Genomic DNA, 16,615 nt, shown 5'->3' with positions numbered 1-16,615 from the left:
CCAACCCCTAAGTACCTATTGTCAGTGTTTTAAAGTGCAAATCTGGGGCTGCACCTAACCCACAGGAAAACGGTTTTTTTTTTACCCTTGTTCTGTATGGGGGAGCTGTCCTGAGCGATTTCCGCTTAACCACTGCCTAAACGTTTAAAAGAATATCACATACATAATGTAGTGACAGACAGACAGACATTGGCAGAGGTGAACCGTGCAAAACCCATTAAACACAACAGAATAGACAGCCACTGATTTGAATTGTTATTTTGCAAGGAGCATATATCTTGTAATAATTGTAAGTCGCCCTGGATAAGGGCGTCTGCTAAGAAATAAATAATAATAGACAAACGATTCACATACATCGCGTCCACTTTCTTTACGCACATAACTTCTGACGTGATGATGAAATGCAATGTGTGTGTGTATATATAGTAGGGAAACACTGGTGTCATCAGATCTGATAAATTACATTAAAAGCGCTCATTGGACCAGCGTCTCCTGCCCTGCGATAACGCGAATCAGACGAGTTTCAACATCTGAGGCTGCCTGCAAGAGGTCAAGGTTATTCACCAAGAAAGGAAATACAGCTCCATCTTCAGCCGGCAATTTATCCTGTGATTATGAAATATTTAAACGTAAAACTTGACATAGTCAGACGTATATAAACGGTGTTTTTTTTTGACAGCTAACTGCTTTACGCTTTGTAGAATGCATGACTATTTTTTTCTAATAATAACTCACACGTGATGCGTGTTATTTTTGCATATATATTTCTTACGGTAATTATTTACCATGGATACCGCAACGCCCCCCCCATTACGCAATGCGTCAGATGTTTAAAACTGGGACCGAGTTCAAGTGTTAACCAATTCCCTCGTTTTTCATCCTTTTTGTATCGTAACAGAATACACGCTAACTGAAAAAGCCACCAGAAAAAAAAAAAAGAAAAAGTATAAACGTTTATATACGCCAACTTCAGCCTTAAAACAAAAAGTCGGTCTGAGAAACCGGGTTGCCAAGCGATTGCATCATTTCACATGACTCGACCACGCCCTTTTTTTTTTGTCTTTTGACTGCATCACTTCCTTCACACACGAGCGACGGAGCCACCAAAGTAAACGCCCACCTCCATCCCTTCCAGACTCCTTCGTCCACTCCATTGGATATCACTAAGCGAAATCACGTTCTAATCGGCCTCGCAATGGTCAACTTACTTGTCTATCATAGCTCTCGATACTAGGTTGATTTTTTTTGCCCCCGCCCCCCTCTAACAGTCTCGAGCATTAAGTTAGGTTGATCCGAGTATATATTCAGCGCCGGGAATTTCCGACCCTCATCTGTGTCTTAACTCAACAATGTTTAACATGAAAGATATCTGCTCTCCAAAAAATAGAAACACCGTGAAGCCCAGGCAGTTGAGAAAGCGTCTAAGTAAACGAAAGAGGGTAAGTCTTATTTCTAGTGAGCTGTTTTATTAATGTATTAATTTATAATTAGCCCTGTCTTGAAATAAATCAATAATTCTACTCGGGGTTGAGGTAAAAATGTTACTGTACGTATTCTGTTATCTTAAAGACGTCTTGGTTTTTATTTTTTTTATTAGTATGTTTTCTTTATGCAGGGTATTGGTTTTAGCTTTTTCGTCCTCAGCTTCTCTGTCCGAAGAATTTATTGACAGCCACCCATGTTACGCACAGTTGAACAAATTAGTGTTTGTATAACGATAGTCTGCTTTTCATTGATATAAAAGTAATATTACAGTAAAATGTTACCTTTTTAAAAAAAAAAGAAACAACTACATGCGTTTTATATTTGAATATACTTCTATTTTGTTTTTGATTGTGACTGTACAGCTAAAGTCGACATTTTGGTGTTCCTCAAGTCATTAATGCACGCAACGGAGTATCACAAATAAAACACGTATTTATGTAAATTGTTATATGTAACCTAGTGATTTTGTTTTTAAGTATGTGCAGTAACTAATTTTAAATGCCACTGTCTTTACATTCTTCGTATTACTTAGTACCACTTATGGTGCTGTTTGTGTTTACGTGTAGTGCTGAAAAAAATAAATAAATACGATCACAGCAGCATTTGAGCACCCTTGTTATCTGCCATTAACTCGAGTAGCATCGGAAATAGGATTGACCCGATTGACTCGATTTCCCCGGAAAATATTAGATTTACTAGCGTGTGATGTCTGCAGACGCCTGTAGGGAGCGTCGGGTGTTTATAGCGAGGCCACTGACCTACATTTCACAGTTAATTAAACCGACAGACGGGTATAACTTGTATTGAGCAGGTTATAAAACAAAACATTGCTTTTAATATTTGTGCATTTTATGCGCGCATGCATTTTCTGGTTCACAGCTATGTACTTGAAGGACTGATGGGTCTGGCTGTAGACATGCCTTACTTACGTGTACTATGTTCTATGCATTCTCTTAGTATACTATAATACTATGCAAGATTACTCTACAAAACTCAGCCAATACACCTCAGTGGTTTTATCGGGACTACTAAATTGAGCCCATTGTGTTGGCTTGTGACCAATTTTTAACGTGGATTCGAACCCAGGACAGATAGTTAGCATCCACAGTGCCACCTAGCCTCAAACAGTTTCTGCTCAGACATCCAGCTGAGTTAGTGACGAGGTCATGTCCAAAGAGAACAGATGCAGCCGACAGACCCTACTAACGGGTATTAACGCGATTTCCCTTTTTGAATCTTCTAGATTTGTAGGGGCAAGCTGCCGACTCATCGCCAGACGTGATAATCAGCAGGTGAGTTGTTCCTCATCTGAACCAACCGCACAGTCATGATGTGGGCTAGAGAGAGCATGAATCCGACTTTAAGCGGGCAAGAGCTTGTATGAGTTTGTAAGTCCGCCACTGCCGCTGCTAACGTCTTACTTTCAGGGTTACAGAAAATCTAAGTGCACTCTTCACGCTAGCCTGTGACCTATGATGGCTGTCATTTTGGGGGTCATGTTTAGATTTCAAGATGATAAAGACCTAGCACGTCGAGATACTGGCTACAAATCAGTTTTGTGTTGTGTGTTTTTTTTTTTGTTTTTTTTTCCTTGGTCGAGTTGGTGTCATGGAAGAAAAACAATTACAACCTTTTGTGTTTTGCCGTCGCCTGTGTCAGAACATCATATCTCAAAGTGTGTTGCTTCCGATTATTATTGATTTCTTAGCAGACTCCCTTATCCAGGGCGACTTACAATTATTACAAGATGTCGCTATTTTTTACATACAATTACCCATTTATACAGTTGGGTTTTTACTGGAGCAATCTAGGTAAAGTACCTTGCTCAAGGGTACAGCAGCAGTGTCCCCCACCTGGGATTGAACCCACGACCCTCCGGTCAAGAGTCCAGAGCCCTAACCACTACTCCACACTGCTGATCTAACATGGCTGACCTATTGAGATCATGTGTATTTATTTTTCTTCAGTACACTGGAGATTGTCAATGATTATTGCATCAGCTGTATTTATTACTTTTTTACTGCCCTGTTTTTAACTTGTCCCGTTCTCTCCTCCAGTGGGACAATGACCGCAGAGTCGATAGCATTCCCCTCATACCCCCCGGGGCAGGGGCCTCTGTACGGGGCTGAGCTGGAGGCCTGGTACGAGGACCTGCAGGACATCCTGTACTCTGACACCTTCAAGTGCAGCCCACTGCCGGAATGCACACAGGTCAGTGAGAACATTTCAGAGTAGTTTTTATTTATTTTGAAGTATTGAATTTCTTTAATTATGTAAATGATTCAAGCAAAGAATTGTGTATGAGAGAACTAAATACAAAATACATATATATAATATAAATTTTATAACTTGTTGGTAATAAATAAATTCACAAATTGTTCTGCAGAAGGAGCCAGAATTCCTAGATGTCCTGGAAACCTGCTCCCTCTCCTGGCTGTCCGGCGGTGGGGAGGATGCTGGTACGGAGGTGGCAGATTTCAGTGTGGAGGCCCCCAAACAGCAGAGCGTGCTGGGCGATCTCTTCCTGCCTGAATTCTACGAGCTGCTGGGCGCGGATGGGGAGGACCACCAGCAGCAAGAACCAGAGCCAGAGAGCAGCTTCACTGTGTCCTCCAGCGAAGAAGAGGCCTGGACTGCTGAATCTGCCCCCAGCAGCCCTTTCAAACCCAGCCACCATCCGAGCTCCGGCAACGAATTGATGAGCTCCGTCCCAAGCCAGGGGACGAAACGCAAGAAGAGCGGAAGCCCAGCCAGGAACGAGGAGAGCAGCTGCAAGAAGAGCAGGAAGTACAAGGATCTGGAGAACGAGAAGAAGGTAACAGAGCTGAGAGAGCAGAACGAGAGGCTGAAGAAGGAGATCGACAGGCTGAGCGAAGAGGTGCAGAGGACCCGGAGAGCACTAATCGACAAACTTGTGAACGTGAAAAAATCCTGAATTAAAAAATGTACAAAGGTTTACTGAAGCCTCTTAGGGAGGTTTGTATTGGCCCCTTTGCTAGCATTATCGGCTACTGTTCTAGCAGTTGTGTCCCTGTAAGGACAATAGCCTGTTCAATGTCTGCAACCGTCTGTCCCGACTATTTGATTAGCTTGTGGGCAATGCGATCTGTATGGTCACTGCAGTCAGAATTCAAATGTGCAGTAGCACTTAATAGGTCTGTGGTAGTGGTTCAAAGGCCTCTTTTTTTTAAATGCAGGCTTGCAAACTAGATTGCATTTTTGCCCAGATCTTTTTTTAAATCCAGGATTTTGAATACAGTAAAACTTTTTAACCTGAATCTAAAATTATTTAACAGAATTTGCTTTCGTTCACATAGCCAGTGTAACATCAAAGGCTGGTTTCCCAGACCCTGATTAGCACCAATCTTGGACTACCTGATATTATAGGTCCAGTAATCTTGAGTGTTTTGAGTTCCCAAAGCTTTAGTAAAGGAAGTTTTACTGTATCAGTGTTTACTCCTTTGTGCCCTATTGATCCAAGCGATATTGACAGGTCCAAGCACAGCTCCACTCAAATCATTTGACTGGTCAGGAGTAGGTTATGAAATGGAAGGGGAAATGGAATTTAAAAACTAGAAGGTTGTGAAAGGTTACAGGGTGGTATGATAATAAATCATATATGTACATAGACGTGTATTGCTATAAAGTTTACTTAAGCCATATTGAATTTTCTCGAAGACGTCCAGTTCACATTCTTCCCAATGTGGAACTGCTGTTTCACACTTGAATTGTTTCTTCAATTTTGAGTTGAAGATCTTTAATGGAATTTAATTCTAGATGTCTAGATTGTGGTCTTGCAGTGCTTCCATTCTTCCAGTAGGTGGTGCCAGTAAACCACAATTGTAGGCTTCCACCACATCATTCTAAATCATGGTATACAGTCCTGAATAATGGCTTTCAATTGTAAGTCCTAAAAATAGTTTTCAATTTTTTTTTTTTTTTTTTACTACATGTAACCGGCTGCATGCAAAGTGTAACGTACTGTACACACCAACTATGTTTAGTGTGTATTTTATTATGTAAAGGTAACGTTGGTATTTTAATCTATTTTAATCTCTTTATGTATGCATGCATATATTGTGTTCTAGTTTGGTATACACTGTAACATGCTTGTTTATTTTAATAAAAATATGTTTGACAGTCTTTAAAATGTGTTCACATTAATCTATGAATAATCAAAACAGATCTACAGCGGTTGAAGCCAAAAATGCAGTATTGCTGAAAGAAACTAGACAGAATTAAAGACAATGGACTTTATTTAAAACGCTTACTAGTGTACCGTTTACTTTTTTTTTAACCCCATACTGTCCAACTATTTCTATATAACTCTACCCCATTCCTTAACCCAAACACACAATCCTACATCCCACTGTCAACCCAATGTATTGTGAATAAAAATGTAGGCTTCAGCAAGTATTCTATAAAAGTATTTCAAATAATGATGGACACAGTAAGGTAGTGGATACACAGGGTGATTAGAAAGTAAGTTTACCACATCAACGCACCATATCATTGACGTTACTTTCCAATCACCCTGTAGTTGGAGAACAATGAAGATGTAGTTTCTCTTTTACACACTTTCATGATTATCTTAAATCATGTTTTAACTTTCACGCCAAGAAACAGTTTGGCAGTCTCTGAAATAGACTTTTATTGATCGCACTCAAATGTCACAACGCTACAACCCATCACATACACACACACACACAGAAAGAGGTTCGTGTTTCAGCAGAGCGGGGCTGTTCTCGCTGCGGTACTGATGTTTAAAATCTTGAAGCCGGGAGAGTCTGGCTCTCACTTCTTCTTTTTCCCTTTCTGTGCTGGGGCTTCGGGGGTCTTTCCTTCAGCCAGGATCAGCTGCTTCTTCAGCTCCAGCAGTTTGGTCACCGCAGCCCCAATCACTGCCTTCTCCGCCTTCTGTGCCTTTAGCTCGCGCACCACCTCCCCCTGGAACACCAACCAAATTATTATTACGAATGAATTATCCACCCGAAGGACGGAGCACAAGGAGGTTCAGTGACTTGCTCAGGGTCACACACAGCGAGTCAATGTCTGAGCCGGGAACCTCCTGGTATCAAGCCCTTTAACCACAACCGAGCCTCTGTGGATCTCATACAACAAGAAATGTATCTAGTATATACAGGGATGGAAACAAGACTCATTGCACAGCAGTTTGATCCATTCCTGTTTTTACTATGAGTTTAATAAGACTCACTGTAGCTAATCAGGCTTGTAGTAAAATCTGGAATAGGTGAAACTGCTATGCAATAAGAGTTCCATCCCTGTATCAACACCATACATATCTCACCAGTAAATGCAACGTTAGCGCAATCTGGGTTGTTAAAAAGTATATATGTCCTGATATTCTGATAATCTTAACTGAATAAAAATGGCCGTACAAAGTTTAATAAGAATTGGATAAATGGTAATTTAGATATATGCAACATGTAAGGATTATTTATGTATCTACAGTAAGTTTATACAGACGTATTAAGAGGTAACTTTTTTAGATTGTAGTTATTCTCTGTGGTTCTTACTGCAGTTTCTCAAATACAGAAGCTGCTCTTCTAATTGCCTGCCATAGACATACGTAATGAAGGCTAGATCGGTATATCTTTATAGAAGTAGGAGCCAGCGCCATCTAGTGTTCTGCCACTTTGGCTCAAGTTTCCGTTTGCTTTGCTCTGACTCGCCTGTTTCGTCACTTCCTCTGCCAGCTGCTTCGCTCTCTGTGGATCTGCGTCTTTCCCAGCATCCTCAGCGACAGCAGCTTTCGTCTCAGCGGCTGGCTTGGCTTCAGTCTTTGACTAAATACAAGAAAAAACAACTGTCAGAAACATACATCCCCGCCACGTCTGTAGAATCGAAATTAGAGCGAACAGTATGAAGCTGAGGGCCATATCATCAGTATGAACAGAATAAGAAGTATGCAGTGAATAGCTGAAAGCTGAAGAAGTGATATTAAGAGCTAAATGTAATTAGGCATCATGGGAAAGGTATTTAAAATGACTGATTTACAGTCTGTGGAATAGCTATGCATGCAGGATACATTTAAAAATGTAAGTATGACATACAGACGGACAGACACCTTCATATATAATCACGATCCGATACCATTTAGCTTGACCATTGATAGCAAGTTTTGTCACAATTTTAAAAAGTTGTTTTTCCAGATATCTGGAAATATTTTTAAATGTTAATACCACGACTGATCACAATTCAATAAGCAGTACTGCAGACACATGCAAAATCAGAACACACACACACAAAAGTTAATAGTGTTTAGCGTTAATTGGCCAATCCAAAAACAGAGCAAAGGACAGGCAATAAGAACACAGTGTAGGACCGAGCAGTTTACCTGGTTTGCAGAGCCTTCATCTGGCTAGAAACAGAGCAGAGAAAGAGGAGGGTGAGAGGAACAGTACTGGGGCAGCTCAAGAGAATTGTGTAGCCTCTTTACAAAGAACTGCAGGGAAACAAAGCGGACGTATCCCATAAAAACGAAACAAGAGCTGCTTTACCTGCTGCCCTCCAAAACGCTTCCTCCAAGACTCAATCTGGTCTGTCTCCAGCTTTTGGAACAGAGGGCTAACCTGCGAAGTGAACGGGAGAAATTCAAACAAACAAATCTTTAAAAAAAAAACCAAAAAACGAGGCTTTCGAAATGCAACGGAAAGCAAGCGCGCCACTCACCGCTCCGATCTGGTGCCCGCTGGGCAGGATGCACACAAACTCCTCCGTCAGCACGTTGCACTGCGGCGGTGCCAGCAGCTGCTCCTGGATTGAGGCGCTGACTCTGGGCATGTAGGGCTGCAGCATGATGGACAGCAGGCACGCCATGTTCACTGCCACGCCAGTCACCGTGCCCGCTCGCTTCCTGTGATTGGAGAACACGGGCATCAGCGCGGCTCAACAATGCCCTGACCGAGTTTCGGCAGCCAGACGCGCTTTACTAGATGCAAGCAAACATTTTAAAAGTAGAGACATCACAGCATAACCGCAACTCTCAATAAACTTTGTACCCACAAGTAGAGACAGTCATTATTACAGGGTGTGCCATTAATCATACATCACTGACAATATAATATCACACTCTGATTAGGAGAACTGACCAAGGAATTGCAGTAGTAACAGACTTGTCGAGACATTAAGTATTTAATTACCCAGTTACAGTAGATTCAGCTAAATGATTGATGGGGTATCTAACACCCCCAGGGAATCCATACTTCTGCATACACGGTACACACCCCTTTTGAAATGCATTATGTATTTAGGTAGTTCGTGTCTATTTAACCAGATTCAAATTATTTCGAGAGCCGTCCACAGATCCTCATACCCAAACAGAGGGGTAATCAAGGGCCAGCCTGTTGATGTGCAAATTCCACTTGCCTGTCCGCGTCGGTCCCTTTGATCCGTTTCCAGGGCTCGTTGGCCTGGATGTACTGGTTGCCATGGCGAGAGATGTTCAGGATGCACTTGAGAGCATCGCGGATTCTGAAAACACACGCGAGCGACAGACAGCGCAAGTTTTATTTCATGCCAAACAGAAGACTCAAAATCAGTTAAAGGAGTTGATCTCGATTTGGATTTCCAAAAAACCATCCAGAAGATATGGGCAACTGTAAACAGGGCTGTTACCTGAAAATTGTGCTCAAGAGCCCTGCTTGACAACTCCTGGTCTAGTGTCTCTCCTGCCCTGCCTCTTACCTGACTTTCTCCAGCAACTGCAGGTATTGTCTCAGCTCCCAGGTGGCTTGAGCCAGCAGCCTTTTATCATCATCATTGAGCTCCATCTCGGGGACACGACCCTCAAAGAACTTGCACACAAACATCCCAGCCCTGAAGAGACACAGAGAGGGAACAAAAGACATCATCCTGATGGAGATTTCAATCCCAAACCTCACGGACCGTCTCAACCAATCATAGTTCCCAGGTCATTATGTATCTTGAAACTTCATCTCAGGACATCCAACTGTGCCTGCAGACCACGACATCAGACACTAATCTTCCTATGTAACTGCTACATGAAAATTGTTAGTATCTTGCATATTTCAGTGTTATATTTAAACAGAATTGGAAACAATTCCAAGATTAGCTTACTTATATAACGTAGGACCTCATTAAAATACTGCCCAGCACCAAGTCTAGCTCCGGTGCCCCCAGCTCTGTACCTGTTGATAAAGTTGCCCAGGTTGTTGAGCAGCTCCGAGTTGTTCTTCAGCAGCAGGTCGCTCCAGGAGAACGAGCTGTCCTGCCCCTCCGGGCGGATGAACAGCAGGTAGAAGCGCCAGATATCAGCCGGGATCCCCGTCTCCTTCGCCATGTCTCCAAACACACCCACACCGCGGCTCTTTGAGAACTTCCCATCCTCGTAGTTCAGGTATTCTACAAAGCAGAGCAGACGCAGAGTCTTGCAATCAGTGGGCTGCACACCGAGGCAGAGCAGACAAACGTTTAGGACTGCGCCTGCTTCAGTGTCAACTCCTAGTATCATCCACTGCCTGGCCACTGTTAGGAACCGGCAATCCGATTGGATTAGAGACTGCGCTGATCAGTGGAGCCCTGCAGCACTGGGAGCAGCATAAGAAACTAGAAGGCATGAAACACAAGGCAAAACCCGCTGCATGAAGTTTGAGTCTCATTGCTGACGCGGTTGTACCTGTGGCTATGAGGTGGTTGACCAGGGTGTAGTTATCCTCAGCTCCCAGCAGTGAACAGGGGAAGACCACACTGTGGAATGGGACATTGTCCTTCGCCATGAAGTTATACAGCTGTACCTGTGGAGCAGAGGAACACACACACTCAGTACAGCGCAGACAGAGGCAGGTCAAACTCCAGGGCAGGTACGCATCTCTCACACACACACACTGGCATGTAGCTTCTCTCTCACCTGCTCGGGGTTTTTCCACCATCTCTCCCATTGGTCGGTGTAGTTGGCAGTGATGGACAGGTACCCGATTGGGGCGTCAAACCAGACATAAAACACCTGGAGCAGAAGGTAAAGAAGGCATTTGATTTCACAGGGAGCGCTGCACTTGGATCTAGCGCTCTCAGGGGTTGGGGGAAGCACAATTGTCAGGGACCCTACTGGCCAGGTGCTCAGAGAGCTCAAGAGGACACCTGCAGGGCTTAGTTTGATCTTAAACGGCAACGAAAAGCCCTAGTCAAGTGACCTCAAGGGTATGCACCGGGTTTGGGAGAGCCATTGTGTGCAGTTCCACTGAGCGGATTAATAGAGGCGTACTTTATCCTTGAATTCCTCCAGGGGCACAGGGATGCCCCACTTGAGGTCTCGGGTGATGCAGCGTGGCTTGAGGCCGTCACGGATCCACGAGCGAGCGATGAAGCGAGCGTTGGGGGTCCAGTTGCCAGAGACCATGGAGTCCTCCAGCCACTTCACCAAGCGGGCTTCCAACTGTGGAGGGAAAACAGATATTACCATCAGGGATGTCAATAGTTTAACATCACAGTGTAGCATCTCACCCTGATTGGTGGCTTTTCATCAAGACTTTTTGAATGGATTTGCAATATGTGAGATGTTTAGGAAATCAAACAGAAGCCAACATCCCTAGTTACCCTCAGCCCTCAAACCACACAGAGAGGTTCGGACACAACGCTGCATCAGGCGTTTTGCCCGGTGTACCTTTGGTAGGTCAAGGAAGAGATGCTTGGAGGATTTGACAACAGGAGTTCCTTTGCAGATCTTGCACTGAGGATTCTGCGGAAGAAAAAAAAAAAAGTTGCTAAACAAACACACCATTTCTTCATTCAAGAAGCATTTCTTGAAACGTATCAGAACACCCCCATTGCTTCTGTATCAGAGCACCCCCTTGCTTCTGTATCAGAGCACCCCATTGCTTCTGTATCAGAACACCCCATTGCTTCTGTATTAGAACACCCCATTGCTTCTGTATCAGAACACCCCATTGCTTCTGTATCAGAACACCCCACTGCTTCTGTATCAGAACACCCCATTGCTTCTGTATCAGAACACCCCATTGCTTCTGTATCAGAACACCCCATTGCTTCTGTATCAGAACACCCCATTGCTTCTGTATCAGAACACCCCATTGCTTCTGTATCAGAACACCCCATTGCTTCTGTATCAGAACACCCCATTGCTTCTGTATCAGAACACCCCATTGCTTCTGTATCAGAACACCCCATTGCTTCTGTATCAGAACACCCCATTGCTTCTGTATCAGAACACCCCATTGCTTCTGTATCAGAACACCCCATTGCTTCTGTATTAGAACACCCCATTGCTTCTGTAGTTTTGATTTGTGGTGCTTATGAAATCAAACCACTGTAGCTGAAAATCTTGGAAAATTGTCAAAATAGGCAAATTGGTGATGGTCTAATTTAGACTTTAGTAAGCCACACAAGCAATTAATTGAACACAGTAAGATAAAAGGAACACAGCCACAAATGGTAAAATGCATGAGACTTTTCAGAAGTTGTTTAAGATGCCTAATTAAAAGCACAGAGCGGTCGAACATTTTCACACGTTTCTATATCAGATTTTGAAATACATGCTTCCAAGTACGATACAGTACCTCATGTAAAGATGACAATGGAAAACGGGAGGGATTTGAAAGCCCTACCTTGAGCTCAGTGGCGTTGATGAGTTTGCCACACTTGTCACACTGGTCTCCGCGTGCCTCCTCATAGTTACAGAAGGGACAGGTTCCCTCCACGAAGCGGTCAGCCAGGAACTTCTGACAGCTTTCACACCGCAGCTGCTCCACCGTGTCCTGCAGCAGGAAGTCCCTGTCCAGCAACCTCCGGAAGATATCCTGAGAGATCCTGAACACAAACACCCCGGTCAGGGCATGGCTTTTACAGGGGCTGCATTTTGTAGGGTCCTCCTTCCAAACAATGGGCACCCTGATGCACAGATCATGCCTGTCTATCTGTCACATACTACAGGGATGGAAATAAGACTCCTATTGCACAGCTTGATTAGCCAGTGTATAGGTAACCAGCTCAGGTGTCTCTTAATAAACTTGGAAAGGATCAAACTGCTAGGCAATGGGAGTGTTCCCTGAATCATGATCCGATATATTAGATAAGTAAGAATTTCACTTCTAAAAGAGGGCTCCCCGAATTAAACCGAGCACCAGGTTTGGGACCCCCTCTGGTGCAGCCCCTCCTCACTCTGTCTGCCGCTGGGTGGTGGTCCTGCCAAAGTGGTCGAAAGAGATGCCGAACCACTGGTAGATGTGCGCGTGGACGGCGTGGTACTTGTCACAGATCTGCTGGGGGCTCAGCCCCTCCTCCAGGGCCTTGGTCTCTGTGGCAGTGCCGTACTCGTCCGTGCCGCACACAAACAGCGTGGTCCAGTTCCGCAGCCGACAGAACCTGCGGAGCAACAGACAGACAGACAGACAGACAGCTCTGTGAAGAAACCAGCCACTGCTTCACCAGCGTCAGCACCCAATACTGTTCATGAACAGGACCTGGGTGGTACCAGCGTTCAAGTCAATGTCAAGTTATGATTGGCTTAGCAGTTGAAAAACAAGGTTTAGGGTTTTCGTAGGCTTTTGATTATTGTATAGACTGGCATTCCACCTATCCAGATCTATCCATAACTTTAAACACAGATTCTAATGAAAATGAAGCCGAGATACAGCACTGGAGAGTCCCCCTGGATTGCACCAACCACCTATCCATGGATACGCCCGGGATTAGTCGGAAAAATAAGTCTTTGATGCAATCCAATGCTGGAGTGTTTCACCCTGCAGGTGCCCTAGAGTGTGCAACACTACCTAAAAAGCATTTCTTGAAGTTTTGTAAAATAAGAATATGTGTTTCTTTCAAAACTCCACATCTGAGCCCTCTACAGACGGCAGTAAGAGCTGTGGGGTGATCAGGGCAGGGTCCCCACCTTGCGAAGACGTCGGCGCTCAGCACGCAGCCGATGATGTTCCCCAGGTGAGGCACGTTGTTGACGTAGGGCAGGGCACTGGTGATCAGAACGTTCTTCTCGTTGGGCTGAGGGAGGCTGGAGGCAAAACCAGCAGGTCAGGCTTAGACACCAAAGCACACTAAGAACTAGAGCTGCAAGAAGAGACTATTCAAATCAAGCTCTCCACAGGTGAGGGTCGCCGGTGTGGACTGGGCTAATTTACCATTCCAAGTGAAACGGAGAAACAGCTGCTTGGGTTTGTGTGGATCGCTGTTCTCCACAGAGTCTAAGAAAAGCAGCGATCGCCACAGATTCCTGCAGCCGTTTCTTCACTCTAAAAGGTAAATCAGTCACATCCACACCCGAGTCCCTCACCTGACTGTCAGCGCCTGATTTCTTTGAATAATCGGTTTAGTTAAAACAGTGTTTTCATTTGAAAACAGCGTCCAATTAGACAGACAGACAGACAGACAGACTCACACAGGGTGCTCGATTGGTTTGGGCTTGGGCCAGGCAGACAGTCCTTTACTCCAGGATTCAGCGGCAGCTCCAATCTCCTCTTCGGTCAGGACTCTATCCGCTGACTCACCCCCCTGGCAGACAAAACACAAGGGGGCGCTCTTGTTAATGCTCTAGAAGGAAGTACCCCCCTGACACAATGCAATCCTTTTCCGTTAGCTAGTAAGAGCTAAAGGCAGGGGGGTAGCATTGGTTGGCCCTCCTCTATCTCTGGACTGGCTCAGTCTGCATTGCGGTGTTGCTGGCTATGGTCCGGCAGTACCTCTGGCTCGTTGCTGGCTGGTGTTTCTGCTCTTTGGGAGGGGGCTGGCTGTTTCTGGAGGTACGGTTTCAAAGCCTGCAGCCCTTTCCCCTTCAGGATTAACTCCACTGCTTTCCTGCAGGCTGCCACTGCACACACACGCTCAAACCAGCTCCTGAGCGCCTTCAGATCTCCTGAAACCACAGAGACACAGGGCTGCCAGGCAAGAGGACAACTAAGGACTGCAGTAATTATCCAGAGGTGGAAAGAAGACTCCCACTGCATAGCAGTTTGATCCGTTCCTGGTTTTACTATGAGTTTAATAATAAGACTAATAATTGGAATTTTAAAAAGGTATTGGAATTGAAAAAAACAGGATTTGACCCCCAACCCTGATCCTCTTACCAGGCAGGAAAGTAGAATCAGACAGGAGAGGATAGAGCGCCCCCCACAGGACAATGTCTGCAACTGTTATTGCATCCTGTAAGGAAACATAAAAGCGTTGACACAAACGGATTGGGGTAAAATGATCTAAATTCTGGGTTTATCGAATTTTTCGTAAATTAGTTTTTTTTTGTTTTTTTTTTAACATTGTTGTGTGAACTCTATGGCGTTTGAGAAGTTGAAAAAAATCTAGGCAGATACACAAAAAGGGAAAAATAAGAAAGTTAGCATCATTGCGGGGACACACATTATTATTATCTATTTCTTAGCAGACGTCCTTATCCAGGGCGACTTACAATTGTTACAAGATAACACATTATTTTTACATACAATTCCCCATTTATACAGTTGGGTTTTTACTGGAGCAATCTAGGTAAAGTACCTTGCTCAAGGGTACAGCAGCAGTGTCCACCACCTGGGATTGAACCCACAACCCTCCGGTCAAGAGTCCAGAGCCCTAACCACTACTCCACACTGCTGCACACATGTGTCCCTTGTACCTTATTGGGTTGCAGGATAAAGACCAGTTTCTTTTTATTGATCAGAAGCTCAAATCAGAAACTCTTAATACATGTTAATCGACTCACTGCAGCCAGGAAAGGGCATGATCTTTTCATCAAGCTCTGGTCGATGTAAGCACATTTTTTCTGAAGGGCGCCGGCAGCTTCTTCTCTCTTTCCCTGGACCACCACCATGTACAGAGCCCCTGAGAGTGCAGTCTGGACAGGACACAGGACAACACATCAGGGCTGCATCGTACACCATGCAAACTAGCACCCAGAGCTCTGGTAACTGCAGCCACTAACCCAGCACTATTAGCACAGCATCTGCACTGTGCCTTGCAATAGATGCGGGACATGACCCACTTCTGCTTAACAAATGACCTTGTGAATTCTAATTAACTACTGGTACTAAACAAGTACAGGGATGGGAAGCAGACTGTTAGTTAGTCGAGGAGCTGCAGTTTATTAAACTGGTATTTTAAAATGTTTTTAGTTGCTGCATCTCGGTATCCCAGACAGCACTGTTGCAGAGGACTCCCTACCTGAAGTTCAGTTCCTTCCCATTCTAGCCACTGATTGGTTAAGTCGCTGGGTTCCTTTCCACGAAGGGTAAACAGGTACCTAAAAACACGTTATTAAAGATGAGTGTAATTCTAACCGACTTTGTGTACTGTACACTTCAACAACACGAATGAATGAAATGAATGAGCCCACGTTGCACAGCTCAAACTAAAGCAAGCGTGTGTTTTGCACTAAGCGAGTTACGGGTGTCTCATCTAGAAGCCTCTTCGGAGCGGTTGGTTGTGTTCAGCTGGGAGGGTAATCTGGTTTGACTTACTGACAGATGGCATTGGTTGAAAACAGGTAGTTCCCGTTGTCGAGTTGAAGACACGGCAGCTTCGAATGAGCGAGGAATGGCACAACTCGTTCTGCAAGTCAAAAAAAACAACAAAAACCTAAGACTTTCATTTCAAGCTTTTAAGCTACTGGCAGCATCTTGTGGGGCTTCTTACTGGTTGTAGAACCTGTACCGGTTAATAGGAAGCCCCAAATAGGCTACTGGTTTTCTACTGGTTCTAAGTTTAAACCTACCTTCAACACCGACAAACTGCAGTTCGCATCTGCTTCCCGTCAGCTCCACAGCAGCCACGGCTTTCAAACAGTGAGGATTGCCCTCAGTCAAAAACAACCTCATTTTAATATCTAACTGCGTAAAATACAAACACGATCCCAATTAAAAACACAAAACTAAAGAAAGTGCTTGAGCATGCAGCATGCCAGGAACCCACTTCGCTGATGCAATGAATACTCAACACCCTCTCTGCGGAGAGGATCGTGGGAGAGAGTGGTAGTTTTTAAAGTAGGGCTCGTTCGCGTATCCTAATGAAAACGTGACATGAATGGACTACAATTCCCATCACCCCATCTGTCAAGCGCCCAGCCGGTAAGGACGCGTCTGTTTTCATCGTGGACGCCGACAGGAACACAACCCTCGTCATGTGACAAGGGAGCAGC

At 44.5% G+C, this 16,615-nt stretch overlaps 2 protein-coding genes across 3 annotated transcripts; one reads left to right on the top strand and one right to left on the bottom strand.

Annotated features, from left to right (window-relative positions):
- The first annotated feature begins 1,299 nt into the window (after positions 1-1,299).
- LOC117401063 (DNA damage-inducible transcript 3 protein) lies at positions 1,300-6,200 on the top strand. Its single transcript, XM_059013058.1, has 4 exons — positions 1,300-1,439; positions 2,729-2,777; positions 3,543-3,696; positions 3,872-6,200. Exons 3-4 carry the CDS (start codon positions 3,550-3,552, stop codon positions 4,418-4,420), a joined length of 696 nt encoding a protein of 231 aa, XP_058869041.1. The 5' UTR covers positions 1,300-1,439; positions 2,729-2,777; positions 3,543-3,549; the 3' UTR covers positions 4,421-6,200.
- LOC117967080 (methionine--tRNA ligase, cytoplasmic-like) lies at positions 6,112-16,435 on the bottom strand. Of its 2 annotated transcripts, XM_059013056.1 has the most exons (22): positions 16,193-16,435; positions 15,939-16,029; positions 15,643-15,721; positions 15,185-15,316; positions 14,559-14,634; positions 14,175-14,347; positions 13,874-13,986; positions 13,373-13,489; positions 12,643-12,846; positions 12,090-12,291; positions 11,129-11,203; positions 10,730-10,900; positions 10,376-10,471; positions 10,145-10,262; positions 9,657-9,870; positions 9,193-9,324; positions 8,871-8,979; positions 8,179-8,358; positions 8,007-8,078; positions 7,844-7,867; positions 7,179-7,292; positions 6,112-6,432 (listed from the first exon to the last, which is right to left on the bottom strand). In XM_059013056.1, exons 1-22 carry the CDS (start codon positions 16,293-16,295, stop codon positions 6,280-6,282), a joined length of 2,748 nt encoding a protein of 915 aa, XP_058869039.1. In that variant the 5' UTR covers positions 16,296-16,435; the 3' UTR covers positions 6,112-6,279. The 2 variants fall into 2 exon arrangements, with proteins under 2 accessions (XP_058869039.1, XP_058869040.1); XM_059013057.1 differs by lacking the exon at positions 7,844-7,867 and having other exon boundaries at positions 16,193-16,434.
- Positions 16,436-16,615: the final 180 nt, after the last annotated feature.

The sequence above is a fragment of the Acipenser ruthenus genome, chromosome 45 (assembly GCF_902713425.1).
Source record: "Acipenser ruthenus chromosome 45, fAciRut3.2 maternal haplotype, whole genome shotgun sequence".
NCBI classification, from domain to species: Eukaryota; Metazoa; Chordata; class Actinopteri; order Acipenseriformes; family Acipenseridae; genus Acipenser; species Acipenser ruthenus.
This window is presented reverse-complemented; position numbering and strand designations above follow the sequence as displayed.

Bases quoted from the DNA above. Each gene is read 5' to 3' on its own strand.
- LOC117401063 (XM_059013058.1), top strand. From the start codon at position 3,550: ATGACCGCAGAGTCGATAGCATTCCCCTCATACCCCCCGGGGCAGGGG. The intron at 3,697-3,871 runs GTCAGTGAGAAC...ATTGTTCTGCAG, and splicing joins CACTGCCGGAATGCACACAG to AAGGAGCCAGAATTCCTAGA.
- LOC117967080 (XM_059013056.1), bottom strand. From the start codon at position 16,295: ATGAGGTTGTTTTTGACTGAGGGCAATCCTCACTGTTTGAAAGCCGTG. The intron at 15,722-15,938 runs GTAAGTCAAACC...ACGTGTTTTTAG, and splicing joins TCAACCAATGCCATCTGTCA to GTACCTGTTTACCCTTCGTG. The intron at 9,325-9,656 runs GTACAGAGCTGG...GTGTCTCTTCAG, and splicing joins CTGGGCAACTTTATCAACAG to GGCTGGGATGTTTGTGTGCA.